General features: G+C 45.0%; 1 protein-coding gene across 1 annotated transcript in view; it reads right to left on the bottom strand.

Moving 5' to 3' along the window:
* The window catches only part of LOC140548833 (T-cell immunomodulatory protein-like), a 44654-nt gene extending 29460 nt beyond the window's left edge, over positions 1-15194 (bottom strand). The window contains exons 1-3 of the mRNA XM_072672007.1: positions 14995-15194; positions 9153-9187; positions 7780-7838 (exon numbers count right to left, since the gene is read on the bottom strand). Coding sequence (XP_072528108.1) covers positions 7780-7838; positions 9153-9187; positions 14995-15194 — 294 coding nt within the window. The remainder of the gene's footprint in view (positions 1-7779; positions 7839-9152; positions 9188-14994) is intronic.
* Between the last annotated feature and the right edge of the window lie 2651 nt (positions 15195-17845).

Genomic DNA, 17845 nt, shown 5'->3' on the forward strand with positions numbered 1-17845 from the left:
AGTTTCTAATAAAGTGGCCGGTGAGTGGAAGCACGAGTTTGGTGTTTCTAATAAAGTGGCCAGTGTAGAAGCACAAGGTAGGGGTTTCTAATAAAGTGGCCAGTGTAGAAGCACAAGGTAGGGGTTTCTAATAAAGTGGCCAGTGTAGAAGCACAAGGTAGGGGTTTCTAATAAAGTGGCCAGTGTAGAAGCACAAGGTAGGGGTTTCTAATAAAGTGGCCAGTGAGTGGAAGCACAAGGTAGGTGTTTCTAATAAAGTGGCCGGTGAGTGGAAGCACAAGGTAGGCGTTTCTAATAAAGTGGCCAGTGTAGAAGCACAAGGTAGGGGTTTCTAATAAAGTGGCCAGTGTAGAAGCACAAGGTAGGGGTTTCTAATAAAGTGGCCAGTGTAGAAGCACAAGGTAGGGGTTTCTAATAAAGTGGCCAGTGTAGAAGCACAAGGTAGGGGTTTCTAATAAAGTGGCCAGTGTAGAAGCACAAGGTAGGAGTTTCTAACAAAGTGGCCAGTGTAGAAGCACAAGGTAGGTGTTTCTAATAAAGTGGCCAGTGAGTGGAAGCACAAGGTAGGAGTTTCTAACAAAGTGGCCAGTGAGTGGAAGCACAAGGTAGGAGTTTCTAATAAAGTGGCCAGTGAGTGGAAGCACAAGGTAGGAGTTTCTAACAAAGTGGCCAGTGAGTGGAAGCACAAGGTAGGAGTTTCTAATAAAGTGGCCAGTGAGTGGAAGCACAAGGTAGGGGTTTCTAATAAAGTGGCCAGTGAGTGGAAGCACAAGGTAGGTGTTTCTAATAAAGTGACCGATGAGTGGAAGCACAAGGTAGGGGTTTCTAATAAAGTGGCCGGTGAGTGGAAGCACGAGGTAGGAGTTTCTAATAAAGTGGCCAGTGAGGAAGTAAAAAATAAATACATAAATGAACTCTCAATGAAAGTCGATGTAAACAGGTCATTTTGGAGCATTTCTATTGGCCTAAAAATGTTGAATAAACAGGTTCACATCACGTCAGAAAGTGAAAAATCGCAGTTAGTAAGTGAACCTGAAAGGTGAATGTAAATATTTGCTCTCAGCTATATTCACAACTCACCTCAACCGAGCCTATTTAGCACATCAGTCACCGTTAAGTGCAGCAGCACAGCATGCAGGCTGCAGACACGGCATCCATATTATTAGCTACAACTCTGATTATACGCTTTCCAGTCGCGAACAGGCTCCCTACCGCTCTGCATTCCCGTCTTGAAGCATGGGCGTGCCTCAGGGCTCCATACGTACGCCACTTTTGCTCTGGCTGTGAAATAATGACTGCTTTTCAGTGACCTCTCGGTCAATCTGCAGCAGTTTGCAGATGACGCGACCGGAGTGGCCTCATTTCCCACGATGATGAAGCCCTCTATAGGTGTCGTGTCGAGCTGCGCACATAACAGATCACATCTCAACACCCTCACATCGGCGGAAATGAAAGTGGACTTGTGTAAACAGCCGCCTACCGGCCTGCTTTTCTCTGGAAATGAACAGCACGGCTGTGAACACGGAGACGTCCTTCAAGGCTGCAGGGAGCAGCAGTGATATCAATGCTGCTGTGAGGAAAGTTCTCACGTCTCCGAGTCCATCCTGACCCATTTCTTCTCTGATATCACTGGACGTCCTCACTGTCTGATTTCCCACTGTATCCCTCTTCTTCAAAGTCTGGACGTAATGTCCCGTTTATCCGATTACACGCTCCTGCGTCTCCTCCACTATTACTCAACTTATTAATTATGTTAGCGACGCTTTCTTTAAAGGAACACACATCACTCAAGGTCTTCTTCTGGAACTGCTGTTGGTTGGTCAACATTTTACATCGAGAGAAGGTTCCTCAGACCTTACAAGGTCATCAAAGGAAACAAAAGTGGTTCTTCTATGGCATTGTTCAAAGAACCCTTATTTTTTAAGGGTTAGGTAGGTGTTTCTAATAAAGTGGCCAGTGTAGAAGCTCAAGGTAGAGGTTTCTAATAAATTGGCCAGTGAGTAAAAAAGCACAATGTAGGTGTTTCTAATAAAGTGGCCAGTTCGCGGAAGCTCAAGGTAAGAGTTTTTCTAATAAAGTGCCCAGTGGGTGGAAGCACAAGTGTTTCTAATAAAGTGGCCAGTGTAGAAGAACAAGGTGGGTGTTTTCCAAGGAGTGAAACCACAAGGTAGGTGTTTCTAATAATGTGGCCAGTGAGTGGATATGCTCTTAGTAGATGTTTCTAATAAAGTGGCCAGTGAGTGGATATGCACAAGATAGGTGTTTCTAATAAAGTGGCCAGTGAGTGGATATGCACAGGGTAGGTGTTTCTAATAAAGTGGCCAGTGAGTGGATATGCACAGGGTAGGTGTTTCTAATAAAGTGGCCAGTGAGTGGATATGCACAGGGTAGGTGTTTCTAATAAAGTGGCCAGTGAGTGGATATGCACAGGGCAGGGGTTTCTAATAAAGTGGCCAGTGAGTGGATATGCACAGGGTAGGGGTTTTTAATAAAGTGGCCAGTGAGTGGATATGCTCAGGGTAGGTGTTTCTAATAAAGTGGCCAGTGAGTGGATATGCTCAGGGTAGGGGTTTCTAATAAAGTGGCCAGTGAGTGGATATGCACGGGGTAGGTGTTTCTAATAAAGTGGCCAGTGAGTGGATATGCACAGGGTAGGTGTTTCTAATAAAGTGGCCAGTGAGTGGATATGCTCAGGGTAGGTGTTTCTAATAAAGTGGCCAGTGAGTGGATATGCTCAGGGTAGGTGTTTCTAATAAAGTGGCCAGTGTAGAAGCACAACCTGATAAACTGGACACTCCGTGAGAACAGACACTGGATTTGATGGACAGGGTCGAGGCCTGATGTGTTCAGTGTAAACTACAGACACTCCGATGCTCTCGCGCTCTCGCTGGCACCCTGACAGACACTCGGCGAGGACAGTGATTGCCTGATTGAGTCTGGCTGTCAGCTGTAAACATGCACTGTGGTTTTGATTGAGCAGGTCTGGCGGGATTCACATAGACAGAGAGAGAGAGAGAGAGCGAGCGAGAGAGAGAGTGTATAACTGAAGCTCGCTGATTGAGCATTTGAGTTGGAATGTGTGTGTCAATACAGGCCATTTACACTGAGCTATGGTCTGATTGAGTGTGTGAATGGGCGACTGATGTGCCTCTGCAGATGCGTGTAGGTCTATACGAGTCACGCTACGAACCGGGCGCCGCTTGCGTCCACGACGTTTGATGGAAGTGGGTTTTCGAAGCTGAAAGCTATTAATTAAAATGTGGTTGATAACATAATACACGAGGAAACACTATTCCTTACCTTTTATAATCATTAATCATCAGTACATGACACCTCCCACAAGTCTGAACTGACCAACATGACATCTGCATGTAAAATATTAAACACAATAAACGGACAAAAGTATGTGATTAAAAGGGACACACCTTTTAATCACTGAATTCAGGTGTCTGATTCAGGCTCTTCACCACAGGTGTCTAAACTTCAGCTCCTAGTCCTGCAGTCGGCCTTTCTTCCTCACATCAGTGAAAGAACGGGAGGTCCTGAAGAGCTCACTGAACTCCAGCGTGGTTCTGTATGTAATAGGAGACACCGCTGCACCAACAACTACAAGTCAGCTGGAGAAATTTAGACCTTCCCTCCTAGATCTTCCTCCATCAGCTGTGAGTGGTGTTATTATTGAACAGTGGAAGAGTTTAAGAGGAACAGCTCACAGAGAGCAGCTCAGCCACCGAGTGTCTGTCAGACCACGTAAAGTTACAGAGCGGGGTCAGGGCAGAGTGCTGAGCTCAGAGCAGAGTGCAGAAAAGCCTCCAACTGCTGGTAGAGCTTAGAGCAAAGGGGGACCAGCTCTATATTGTATTGATACTCATGGGGTTAAGTGTAGGTGTCCCAATATTTTTGTCCATAAACTGCATATTAATTGACATTAAAATCATATATCTTGTAAAAGAAATCCTTTATGGTGACTTGCCACCCCGTCACGCTACACTTGTTTTAGCTATGAATGCTGCACACTATTGCTTTAGAGGACATCACAAAGAGAAAAGGGACATCGTTGAACCTTCAAAGCAGCCAAGAACAAATCAAAAGAACAAAAGTATGAGAACATTGTTTGTTTGTTGTTTTTTTCATGTTAGACAGGGTCGGTCAAGCTCAACCCAACCACCCCGTCACGCAAAATAAGGGAAAACTGCCTTTTATTAATTTTCTTACACTATTAATGCAAAGATCGGATGTACCTAAAGTCAGGAACGTGACCACATGAAGAACCGTGGATATTTTAGAACAGAACTTACCACCCCGTCACGCTTTAGAGTGAAAATGACTCCCAGATCTGAAAAAAAAAAGGTCGTTTCATAGAACGACTTCAATGCAAGCCACTTAAGCTGGAATAGCTGGTGTGATTGCGCTGTGTGTGTGAGTGTGTGTGTGTGTGTGTGTGAGTGTGTGTGTGTGTGTGTGTGTGTGTGTGTGATGACATGCATCCTTTGAATGTGTCCATGCTGAATGAATGCAGAGTGTGTCTAACAGCAGCACAGTCATTACCTAACCTCGGCTTTTAAGCTGTTTGTGTGTTTATTTATTTATTTATTTATTTATTATTCCTCACTCTGCCGAACGCTACATGCAGCGACGAGGCTACGGGAAGATAAACGCACCCGGGAAAATGGTCTCCATCAACACGGCTAATATTCTCCCTCTTGTTTGTTTAGCCGGAGCGGCTCCATCTAGCTGCAGAGCGAAGCGGCGCGACCTGATGGACAATCACAGTAATGGCTTTGCATGCAGTCTACGGCCTCAGCTGCTGCTAAAGCCTTTCAATTTACACAATGTCTGCAGATTCAGGGCCTGCGTTTGTGTGTGTGTGTGTGTGTGTGTGTGTGTGTGTGTGTGTGTGAGAAATCGCGAGAGAAGAAAGAGGAAGTAATTAAAAGCAGTGCGGTCGAGGGATCTGAGGGTGCCGGCCTGTGACCAACTTACTGTTACAGCTAAAACCCCACAGCAAACAGCCCGGATTACTGCGCTTTACTGTGTGTGTGTGTGTGTGTGTGTGTGTGTGTGTGTGTGTGTGTGAGAATCTGACCATTTAATGAAGGGAGTGGGAACTGATGCAGGGCTGTGGAGCTGATGGCGGAGAACTGTTTATCTTAAAAGACTCACACCATTAAAAACCACATATCCCATAAACCACCAACCTCTCTCACCAACTATCTCTCCATGTCTCTCTCCCTCTCTCTCTCTCTCTTTTTCCTTTATTTCTCTCTCTCTCGCCCCTTCTTCATCCACCTCTCAGTCCTTTCTCTAGATCACCCTCTCTCTCCTTCCCCATCTTCCCGTCTCCATCGCCATCCAATCTCCACTTCTTTATCTTTATCTCTCTCTCTCTCTCTCTCTCTCTCTCTCTCTCTCTCCCCATCTGCATCTCTCTTTGTCTCTCACTCTCCTTTTTTCTCTCTGCCCCATTTCTCCTCTTTCTCTCACTCTTTCTTTCTCTCTCTGGCCCATTTCTCCTCTTTATCTCACTCTTTCTGCCACATTTCTCCTCTTTATCTCACTCTCACTCTCTCTGGACCATTTCTCCTCTTTATCTCACTCTTTCTCTCTCTCTCTGGCCCATTTCTCCTCTTTATCTCACTCTCACTCTCTCTGGGTCATTTCTCCTCTTTATCTCACTCTTTCTCGCTCTCTCGGCCCCATTTCTCCTCTTTATCTCACTCTTTCTTTCTCTCTCTGTCCCATTTCTCCTCTTTATCTCACTCTTTCACTCTCTCTGTCCCATTTCTCCTCTGTATCTCACTCTTTCTCGCTCTCTCCGCCCCATTTCTCTTACTCCTGTTTTGTCTCTCTCTCTATCGCCTTTGCTCTCTTTATCGCTTATTCACTCTCTCTTTAGCTCTCCCTCACTCATTTTTTAGCTCACTCTCTCTCCCCATTTCTCTCTTTAGCTTGCCCTCGCTCCTTCTTTATCTCACTCTTTCTCTCTCTCTCTGGCCCATTTCTCCTCTTTATCTCACTCTTTCTCTCTCTCTCTGGCCCATTTCTCCTCTTTATCTCACTCTCACTCTCTCTGGCCCATTTCCCCTCTTTATCTCACTCTTTCTCTCTCTCTCTGGCCCATTTCTCCTCTTTATCTCACTCTTTCTCTCTCTCTCTGGCCCATTTCTCCTCTTTATCTCACTCTTTCTCTCTCTCCCTCATTTCTGATGGAACTATGTTCAGAGGATGAAACTCTGGTGATGTGTGGTGAGGCCGGTTGTGTAGTCCAGGATGGGTAAAAGCTCTGTCCTCTCAGAGATGAGTTAAAGCTTCCAGAGCTTCTGACTTTTCTACACACACACACACACACACACACACACACACACTTCAGTGACCTTTCCCAGACTGCTGAGGCATCACTGCCCTCCTGCTCTCGTTCTCTCTCTCTCTTCAACTCCAGAGCCATTTATCTTCTCTCCTGCCTCCTGCCCCCCGTCCCCAATCCCACCCCCACCCCCCCGTCTCCCTTCATCCAGCCTAAACTTGTCGCCTTTTGTTTTCTGTTTTTAGTCGTTTTTCTTTTGATCTTGTTCGCCCTGCTCGGCCTCTCACCCTCCCACCCTCTCCTCTCCAGCTCTGACCTCTCCTGACCTTCTCGCGGGTCTGAAGACACAGACACACTCCGCTCCTGCTCGAACGCTGATGTTCAGCTGTAGTGAATATTTGCATAAGAGCTTCGAGATCTGACAACTGAACTGATCCCAGAACCCTCTGAAAGACCCAGCCGTGTGAAGAGCTTCTCACAGCCAGTGAAGAGCCGACAACACTGATACTCTCTCAGCCATCTCATCTGTTTACATCCATCTACTCAACACATCCACCCATTCATCCATCCACACACCTAGCTACTCATCCATCCACACACCTGCCTACTCATCCATCCACCTAACTATCCATCCACACACCTGCCTACTCATCCATCCACCCACCCATCCACTCACCTGCCTACTCATCCATCCACCCACCCATCCACTCACCTGCCTACTCATCCATCCACCCACCCATCCACTCACCTACCTACTCATCACATCCACCTACCTATCCATCCACACACCTGCCTACTCATCCATCCACCCACCCATCCACTCACCTACCTACTCATCACATCCACCTACCTATCCATCCACACACCTAGCTACTCATCCATCCACCCACCCATCCACACACCTAGCTACTCATCCATCCACCCACCCATCCACACACCTGCCTACCTATCCACTCATCCATCCACCTACCTACTCATCCGCCCATCAATCCTCCCACAAACCTATCCATCCATCTTTCCGTCCACACACCTATACATTCATCCCTCCATCTGTCCTCCAACCTAAATCTCCACCCACCTACCTACCCATACATCTATCCACCCACTTACCCATCCACCTCATTCATCCATCCATCCACCTACCAATCCATCCACTCATCTGTCCATCCTCCTATCCATACATCCACCCACTGACCTCTCCATCCATACACCCTTCCACTTATCTATCCATGCATACATTCAGAGACGGTAGGTTCTAATGCTTCAGGTATTATCTTGTTCACGTCACGCTGTTTCCTTAAAAGCTGACATTTTGGAGATTGAAGGTTTTTGCATGACAGTGAAGAGATACATTTGACTGGGAAGGTCCTGATCTGTATGGTTATGGAGTCAGCAGCAAATAGCTCTGCAGTATTTAATCAGCGCAAGATGAAAGATGAGAAGATAAAAGAGATGCGAGTGTAGGTGTAGCCTACCGTATTGATCCAGGTCTCGAATCCTAATTCGGATTTCTGCTCCGTGCTCAGGAACAAATCTGAGAGAGAGAGAGAGAGAGAGAGAGACAGTGTGTGAGTGACATAATGCAGAAAGCTGTTTTCAGTGAGGTGATCTGCACTGCGGCCCAGACTGAGGACATCCAGAGAGGGCTGAAGTGCTTTCCCTCACATAAGCTCAGTGTGCATCAGCTCCTGGAGCTTCAGGGGCCGCGAGTACAAATCAGGAGAACGTCAGGATCTCTGGGAAAGAGAGGCAATCAGACCAGCGCTATTTTCCTGGCTCTATCGTCTCTTTCTCTACGTGTTTTCACACACTGCTGCACTCCAGCGGGCTCGGCACAGCCAGGGCCACGGATCAGGAGATTCTCAATGGCGTTCGGTGGCACAGACTACAAGGTCCTGCAAAATCCAATCACACAAAATCTAATCTACACAGGTTTCCAGCAGCAAACGGCATCAATCAACCGACACCAAAGTACAGATTCCGACCTTCAGGCAGGATGGACAGTCATCAATGGCCACTGTTCTTAAACTCATCATATTTATTATATGGACAAAAGTATTGGGACACCTGCTCATTCATCGTTTCTTACAAAATTGAGAGTGTTTAAAAAACGCTGATCCTGCTGATGTGCACATGCACATCCTGTAGAGAAGAAGTACTGCCAATAGAATAGGACTCTCTGGAGCAGATAAACATAATGACCCTATTGGCACCATGCTGCCTAATAATGCCAGGCGTGGGCTAGTAGAGGGGTATAAAGCCCCCCAGCATTCAGGAGCTGTGGAGCAGTGGAAGAGCTGTGTTCTCTAGAATGATGGTCGTGCTCATCCAACATCATCCTGATCTGACTACTGCTCTTGTCGCTGAAACAATGAATGAGCAGGTGTCCAAATACTTTTGTCCAAATAGTGCATCAATATCAACCCCATGGAAACCCTTGTTTCTGTCTAGGGTCGGTCTAAAGGTAAAGACTAGGACTTCTGGAACAGTATGCCCTGATGCCACCACACAAGAGAAAGCTGACAGGAGGCTACACGGACCCCCAAAGAGGCGGAGACAAAGGGCACAGCCCACGTATATCCGTCTCCACACTGAAATAAGGGCTCCTCACGGGTCCAATATGTCAATGTTCTGTGCCACCTCATCATAACAGCTGAAGGAGCATGTGTTACTGTGCTATCGACAGATCTCTCAAAAGCCCTCAGTCTCTGAACTGCAGCACACATCGAGTGTGATTATCCTGATGGGAGTGGACCGCAGTGGTGAGTTATTATCCTGATGAGGGCAGCTGAGCACAGTCCTTTCCTCCGCCGTCGATAGTCCCGCCTTTGTAGGACTCGGGCCTCACCGCAGGCCGGGGTGACGGTCATTACAGAGCCTAAACTGAGCGGGACAGGGGGGACAGGGGCTGTTTAGACCAGGGGGTTCAACCATAGCATTTAAGCATCTTTTTGCACTTTAACACAAATGTGGAAAAAAACAAACTCAAAAATCATAGCAACCACCTAGCAACATCATAGCAACCACCAAGCAAAAACTGTTTTGCCCTAAAGACAACATAGCAACTCTATTGCAACCAACAAGCAACCCCATAGCAACCACCTGGTATACCATTACAACCACCGAATCAGTTTTATCTTAGTGATTGCATAGCAAAAGCTTGGCAGCCACCCATCACCCCATAGCAACATCATAGTAACCACTGAGCAAAAACAGTTTTGCCCTAATGACAACATAGCAACTCCATTGCAACCAACAAAAAGCAATTACCAAGCAATCCCATAGCAACCACCTGATATACCTGATATATCAAAAAACAACATCATAGACCATAACAATCACCAAATAAGACCCACCCTAGTGATCACATGGTAAAACCTTGGCAGCTATCCAAAGCCCCAATACCAATCACCTAGCAACAGCATATTAACCACCTAGCAAATGCATAACAATCTTACATGAACTACAAAACAAAAACAGTTCACCCTAGTGACCATATAGCAACCACCCAGTTACATCATAGTAACCCCACAGCAGTCACCTATAAACATCATAGTGATCACCCCCAGCAACTACCAAATAACCTCATAGCAACCACCGTGTATACCATAAGAATCCTAAAAAAATACTTTCACCCTAGGTACCACATTGCAACACTATAGAAACCACCTGGCAACTGCATAACAACCCCACAGCAACCACCAAGCACAAACACTTTGAGTTTCACTCTAGTAATGACATAGCAATAGCTTGGAAACCACCTAGCACCCCATAGCAACCACCAATAAACTACCTAACAGTCCCACAGCAACCATCAGGTATACCATAGCAACCACCAAGCAAAAAGAGGAAACATCCCACAGTAACCATCTGGCAACGATCTAGAAACCCCATCACAAACACCTAACAACATCATAGTAACCACCTAACTACTATGTAGCAACGCCATAGCAACCACCTAAGAAAAAACAAACAAACACCAGATTTATTAAAACCAGTTTCACCTTTGCGACCACATAGCGACACCCTGGAAACTGCCTGGAAGTGGGAACCACTGTTCCACAGCTCGGTGCTGGGGGGCTTTATACCCCTCTAGCCCACGCCTGACATTAGGCAGCATGGTGCCAATAGGGTCATGTCTATCTGCTCCAGAGTCCTATTCTATTGGATTCTGTGAATTGGCTCTGTCAGTGACAGTGTGTCAGGAGTGTGTGTGTGTGTGTGTGTGTGTGTGTGTAACTGCATTAGCTGTTTATGACGTCGGGAAATCTCCAGCCGTTTAAAACATTTAAAACATCCTTAATAAGCACTTTAACCTCCCCCTGTTAATATTCCCAAGTCTCCCGCCAGACCGGAACGCCGGAGCGCGGGACTGTTTCATCAGCAGCAGCCGTCTGTCAGAAGAGCCGGAAAATAAAAGAGAAATAAACACGAGCGGTGAAGCAAATCTGAGGAGGTGCTTCAACACTTCACCTCCAAAACTGAAGCTCAGCAGCAGTGGAATAGAAGGGTGGAGAAGGTGGACAGAGAAGGGAGCCTACTGTGAGAACTGAGAGCATTGACCAAAGAACCAGGCAAAGAACCAGTCCAGCTGTCACGGTTCTGTACGCATCGCTAAAGAACAACCCCTTTTAATAAAGGAGGGTTTACAGACGCTGGATTATTCATAGTAGTTCTAAATAGTTCATAGTAATTATGGGATAATTCATAGTGGATACAGAAAAAAAATCTTAGAGCTCAAATACTAAACAATTTACAGCTCACATTAAACAACTCACAGTGGATACTGATCAATTTATAGCGGATACTGATCAATTCATAGTGGATACTGAACAACTGATAGCAGATACTGAACAATTCATAGTGGATACTGAAAAAAATATTTGAGTTCTAAGAATATGTTTTTGTTAGCTGTAGTTAGTTTCCATAAACAATTCATAGTGGGAAATTTAAAGTGGATACTAAACAATTCATAGTGCATCATTTAAACTGGATACTAAACAATTCATAGTGGATACTAAACAATTCATAGTGGATACTGAATTATTAGTACCAAATACCACACAACTCACAGTTGATATTGAACAACCCACAGTGTATACTGGATAATTTGTAACTGATTCTGAACAATTCATAGTGGACACTAAATAATTAATAGAGGACACTTAATAAATCATAGTAGATCCTAAAACCACAGTAGATTCATAGATACTGAAAAATTCATAGTGGATACAGAACAAATTTATAGAGAGTACTAAACAATTCACAGTTAATACTGAGTAATTCATAGTGGATAAGGAATTCTTCAAAGTAGATACTAAAGGCTTCACAAGTAGTTCATAAACAATTCATAGTGGATACTGATCAACTCACAGCAGATCCCAAACAATTCATAGTGGAAATTAAACAACTCCCAGCAGATCCCCAACAGTTCATAGTGGATATTAAACAACTCCCAGGAGATCCTCAACAATTCATAGTGGATACTGATCAACTCACAGCAGATCTTCAACAATTCATAGTGGAAACTGATCAACCTACAGCAGATCCTCAACAATTCATAGTGGATACTGATCAACTCACAGCAGATCCTCAACAATTCATAGTGGAAACTGATCAACCTACAGCAGATCCTCAACAATTCATAGTGGATATTAAACAACTCCCAGCAGATCCTCAACAATTCATAGTGGATACTGATCAACTCACAGCAGATCCTCAACAATTCATAGTGGATACTGATCAACTCCCAGCAGATCCTCAACAATTCATAGTGGATACTGATCAACTCACAGCAGATCCTCAACAATTCATAGTGGATACTGATCAAAGCACAGCAGATCCTTAACAATTCATAGTGGATTTACAGAGTCTGATCCCCACAATCAGCAGATTCCAGCGGCCTTTCTGTGGCACACCTCCAATCTACTGGGCTAATCAGGAGTGTCAGGGAACATAACGTAGAGTGACAGAGAGGGAGATGAGCGCGAGGAGAGGAAGCCGATGATGTCTCAGACTCCGCAAATTAATTTGATTAAATAGGCCGCGGGTACATATTAATATACGGCTTGATTAGTGCTCTGATTAATTTCACGCTCTCGTTTCCGCTGCACCTTGCACCGTCCCACTCGCTGCAGCCTGATTTCACTTCCCAGCATGCACCAGGAACTACACTCCCTCTCTTTTTTGAGTCTGATTGTTTGTTCTTTGCGCTCGGCCCAGAACCTCCATTACAGCATGAATATTTGAGGGGGACTCCGGGATTAAAATATTAACAAGCACATTTAGATTATGGCTCATGAAGGGAGGAGGAAAGGCAGGAGAAAGGGCAGCGCACGCGCGCACACACACACACACACACACACACACACACACACACACACACACACACACACACACACACACACACACGCTTCAGTGTTTCAGCATCCCAGCGCTAATTACAGACTACAGTTATAGCCCATAATTAGGGCACTAATCCTGATGCAGAGGACGAGACTCGGGGTGGCAGAGCCAGTCAGAGAAACAAATAACTGAAAACGCCTCTGTAATCAAGACATGGACATGAACTGACCTCTCCAGGCTCCGCCCACAAACGTCTCCTTCCTAGCTGCAGTTGGAGGAGGACGAGCTTTACAGAACACTGGGTAAAGTGGCAGAACACAATAATGAGAGCTCAGTAGGTGGAAGTGAGAAACCGTGAACCTCAAACACTGCGGTTCCTCCTTCATAAAAGAACCCCAGCAGAACCAGAACAGAGCCGGAAAACAGGCCAATTCCAAAACCCCAAAACTGTTACATCACAGTCCACAGTCCCAGCCCGCGTTGTAGCCCTGGCAATATTATCATGGACCAGCACTGCTGGACCGTCAGCAGGTCCTTCAGGTCCTCAGAATATGGTGCTTTTGGCACTATAGTAACAATCAGTTCCAGGGACGATTCATAGTGGATACTAGCCAATTCATAGTGGGTACTGAACAGGTCATTGTGGATACTGAATAATTCATAGTGGATAGTACACAATGCAAATGGGATACTGGATAATTCATAGAGAATACCGAACAGTGCATAGTGGATACTACACAATTTATTAAAGACACTGAATAGTTCTTAGTGGATACTGAACAATTGATGAAGGATACTGAACAACTCATGGTGGATACTTGACAATTCATAAAGAATACTGAACAAATAATAGAGAATACTAAATTCATAGTGGATACTGAACAATTCATAGTGGATACTGAACAATTCATAGTGGATACATGAACAACTACTGGTGGATACTGAACAATTCATAGTGGATACTGAACAATTCATAGTGGATACTGAACAATTCATAGTGGATACTGAACAATTGATAGTGGATACTGAACAACTACTGGTGGATACTGAACAATTCATAGTGGATACTGAACAATTCATAGTGGATACTGAACAATTCATAGTGGATACTGAACAACTACTGGTGGATACTGAACAAATCATAAAAGATACTAAACAATTCATAGTGGATACTGAACAACTACTGGTGGATACTGAACAATTCATAGTGGATACTGAACAATTCATAGTGGATACTGAACAACTACTGGTGGATACTGAACAACTCATAGTGGATACTGAACAACTACTGGTGGATACTGAACAATTCATAGTGGATACTGAACAACTACTGGTGGATACTGAACAATTCATAGTGGATACTGAACAACTACTGGTGGATACTGAACAATTCATAGTGGATACTGAACAACTACTGGTGGATACTGAACAAATCATAAAAGATACTAAACAATTCATAGTGGATACTGAACAACTCATAGTGGATACTGAACAAATCATAAAATATACTAAACAATTCATAGTGGATACTAAACAACTCATGGTGGATACTGAACAAATCATGAAGGATACTGAACAATTCATGGTGGATACTGAACAACTTAAAGCAGAAACTGGATCATTCATAGTGGATACGATATTCATATTTTACACTAAATAATTCATAGTAGATACTGAACAATTCATAGTAGACAATGGACAATTCATACTGGATATTGATAGTGGTGAATTACACTGAATAATTCATAGTGGACAAATGTAGAGTAGATACTGAATATTTCACAATAATTACTGATGAGGTTTCTGTATTTACTTGTGCAGAACATGACCTAATAGAGCCGATTACACAGATATTTATCTATAATAGAAAAAATACTTCAGTGGCTTTTACTGTTCCTCTGATGAAACGATCAATAATTGGTCTCCACGGTCCGCTGTGCATCAAATAATTAAGCCAGCAGAGCTGCTTTCATACAGTGCTAAAAACACAGCAGCTCACAGAAAGCTCTGATTCCACTCGCTGATCCGTTTTACTGACCAGCGAGGACGCACAGCTCACACACACTGCTCTGAGGGTCCGATTTAAATCAGTTATAGGAGACGAGCACACACTGGAGCCCCCGAATAGATCAGAAATGAAACTTTAGGAAAGTCACAGCTGCAGGGACCCTCACACCGCTCTGTCTGACACACAAAGCAAACACACACATCTGCAACGTTTCTGGGAGAGCGGCTCGGCGACGTCTCATTTATCTTCCGCCATCAAATCTGGAACGGCGTTATGTAAGATTCCGGGAGAGGAGAGAGGCTGAGGGAAGTTCCAGCTACATTAATACACCCGTTACAGAGCCCAGAGCCCAGAGCCCAGAGCCCAGAGTCCAGAGCCCAGAGCCCAGAGCCCAGAGCCCAGAGCCCAGAGTCCAGAGCCCAGAGCCCAGAGCCCAGAGTCCAGAGTCCAGAGCCCAGAGCCCAGAGTCCAGAGTCCAGAGTCCAGAGTCCAGAGTCCAGAGCCCAGAGCACCTGCAAAACTCACCCTGCAGTCCATCAGGAAACTGCACTGCACACACAGCCGCCTCCTACCACTACTACACCACCACCACCACCACTTCTACTACTACCACTTTTACTACCACCACCACCACTTCTACTCCGACAACGACGACTACTACTACTACCACCACCATCACCACCACCACTACTACTACAACCACTTCTACTACTACCACCACCACTGCTACTTCTACTACTATTACCACCACTTCTACTACTACCACCACCACTGCTACTTCTACTACTACAACCACTTCTACTACTACCACCACCACCACCACCACTTCTCCTACTACCACCACTTCTACTACTACCACCACCAGCACCACTTCTACTACTACCACCACTTCTACTACTACTACCACCACCACGACGACTACTACTATTACTACCACCACCATCACCACCACCACCACCGCTACTACCACCATCACCACCACAACGACTACTACTACTACTACTCCACAACCACCACCACCACTACGACTACTACTATTACTACCACCACTATCACCACCATCACCACTTCTACTACCACCACCACTGCTACTACTACTACCTAACCACCACCTCTACTACCACTACTACTACAATGATGACTGCTATTACTACTACTACCACCACCACTTCTACTACAACCACCATCACCACCACCTCTACTACAACTACCGCCACCACCTCTACTAGTAGTGCCACTACTACTACCACCATCACCACCTCCACTACACCACTACCAATTACACTACTACTACTACTATTTACATATCCCTTGATTCAGCCTACAGCAGATGTCCACTCTGCCCACTCCAGCCCTGTCCACTCACACTAAAGCTATACCCAATGTTGTAGCTTAGACTGCCAATCAGGAAAGAGGTCATTTACATATACCAGTTTTAAAGTCACAATTACAAAACAGCCTCTTTAATTCTAATGCTGTGTTTACTTTGTTCCATAGTGATACACGCCCAACGTTGTCATGGTGATCGTGTACATAAGAGTTTTTAGCGCGCTGTTGTTTCTAAAGGCGTGTTACGCTTGTGTGCAGGTTGTGTTGTACATCTCATTCCCATTAAATAACACGGAATATCGAGTTTTCCATCAACTGCTTACGGGATGAAGCGAGATTGGGGAAACGGCCGTGTAAAAACCATTTACACTACTGCACACAACCCACACACACACACACACACACACACACACACACACAGCGGGGGTCGGCAGATTCATTACGAGTTTCCCATTATGGCTAATGAGGGTGTTTTAAATGGGAGTAACACACACACACACACACACACACACACACACACACACACACACACACACACACACAATGCCCACTTTGCTCGCTTTACTGCTATGAGTGAAGCATGTCCCGAGGCATGATGGGTAACAGCAGCAGCATTTCATGCAGAGAGATAGAGATGGGGGGAGAGAGAGAGAGAGAGAGAGAGAGAGAGAGAGAGAGAGAGAGAGAGAGAGAGAGAGAGTGTGAGTGAGTGAGTGAGTCTCTGGTACTCGTCCTGTCTATTTTTCAAGTATTCTCTCCTTCTCCCTGAGAGAACGAGGGAAGACAGACGAAGCAAAGAAACGTGTTCAGCAGGAGCATAAAATAGGACAACACACACACACACACACACACACACACACACACACACACACACACACCTATATGAACTGCTTATCTCACCCGTACTCTCCCATCTAGGTCTGTCTCACCCCCTCTCTCCTCTCTCTCTTCTAGCTCTTCCCTTTTCTTTTCCTTATCTCTCACTCCACTTTTACCTGTCTCTGTCCCCCCCTGTCTCCGTCCCCCCTGTCTCCGTCCCCCCCTGTCTCTATCTCTCTATACTACTACTGCTACTGCTGCTATTACTACTGCTACTACTACTACTGTTATTACTACAGCAGTAGTAATAGTAGTAGCAGTAGTAGTAGTAGTAGCAGTAGTAGTAGCAGTAGCAGTAGTAGTAGTAATAGCAGTAGTAGTAGCAGTAGCAGTAGTATTAGTAGAAGTAGTAGCAGCAGTAGTAGTAGTAGTAGTAGTAGCAGTATTAGTAATAGTAGTAGTATTAGTAGCAGTAGCAGTATTAGTAGAAGTAGTAGCAGCAGTAGTAGTAGTACTACTACTACTACTATTACTACTACTACTAATACTACCACTACTACTACTGCTACTACTACTACTTGCTACTACTGCTACTAATACTACTGCTACTGCTACTGCTACTACTTCTACTAATACTACTGCTACTGCTACTACTACTGCTATTACTACTACTACTGCTACTACTTCTACTAATACTACTGCTACTGCTACTACTACTGCTACTACTACTACTGCTACTACTGCTACTAATACTACTGCTACTGCTACTGCTACTACTACTACTACTGCTACTACTACTACTTACTGCTACTACTACTGCTACTACTACTGCTACTACTGCTACTAATACTGCTACTGCTACTACTACTGCTACTACTACTGCTACTACTACTGCTACTACTACTACTGCTGCTGCTGCATCAACAACGACTCAATGCTAATTTCATTAGAGATTTTATTAGACCCCTGACGGTTGTGTACAGGGTGAGTCTGGTCCCAAAGCGCCATCTCCATGATATAGGGAGGCAGTTGCCATGACA

The sequence above is a fragment of the Salminus brasiliensis genome, unplaced genomic scaffold (genome assembly GCF_030463535.1).
Source record: "Salminus brasiliensis unplaced genomic scaffold, fSalBra1.hap2 scaffold_128, whole genome shotgun sequence".
NCBI classification, from domain to species: domain Eukaryota; kingdom Metazoa; phylum Chordata; class Actinopteri; order Characiformes; family Bryconidae; genus Salminus; species Salminus brasiliensis.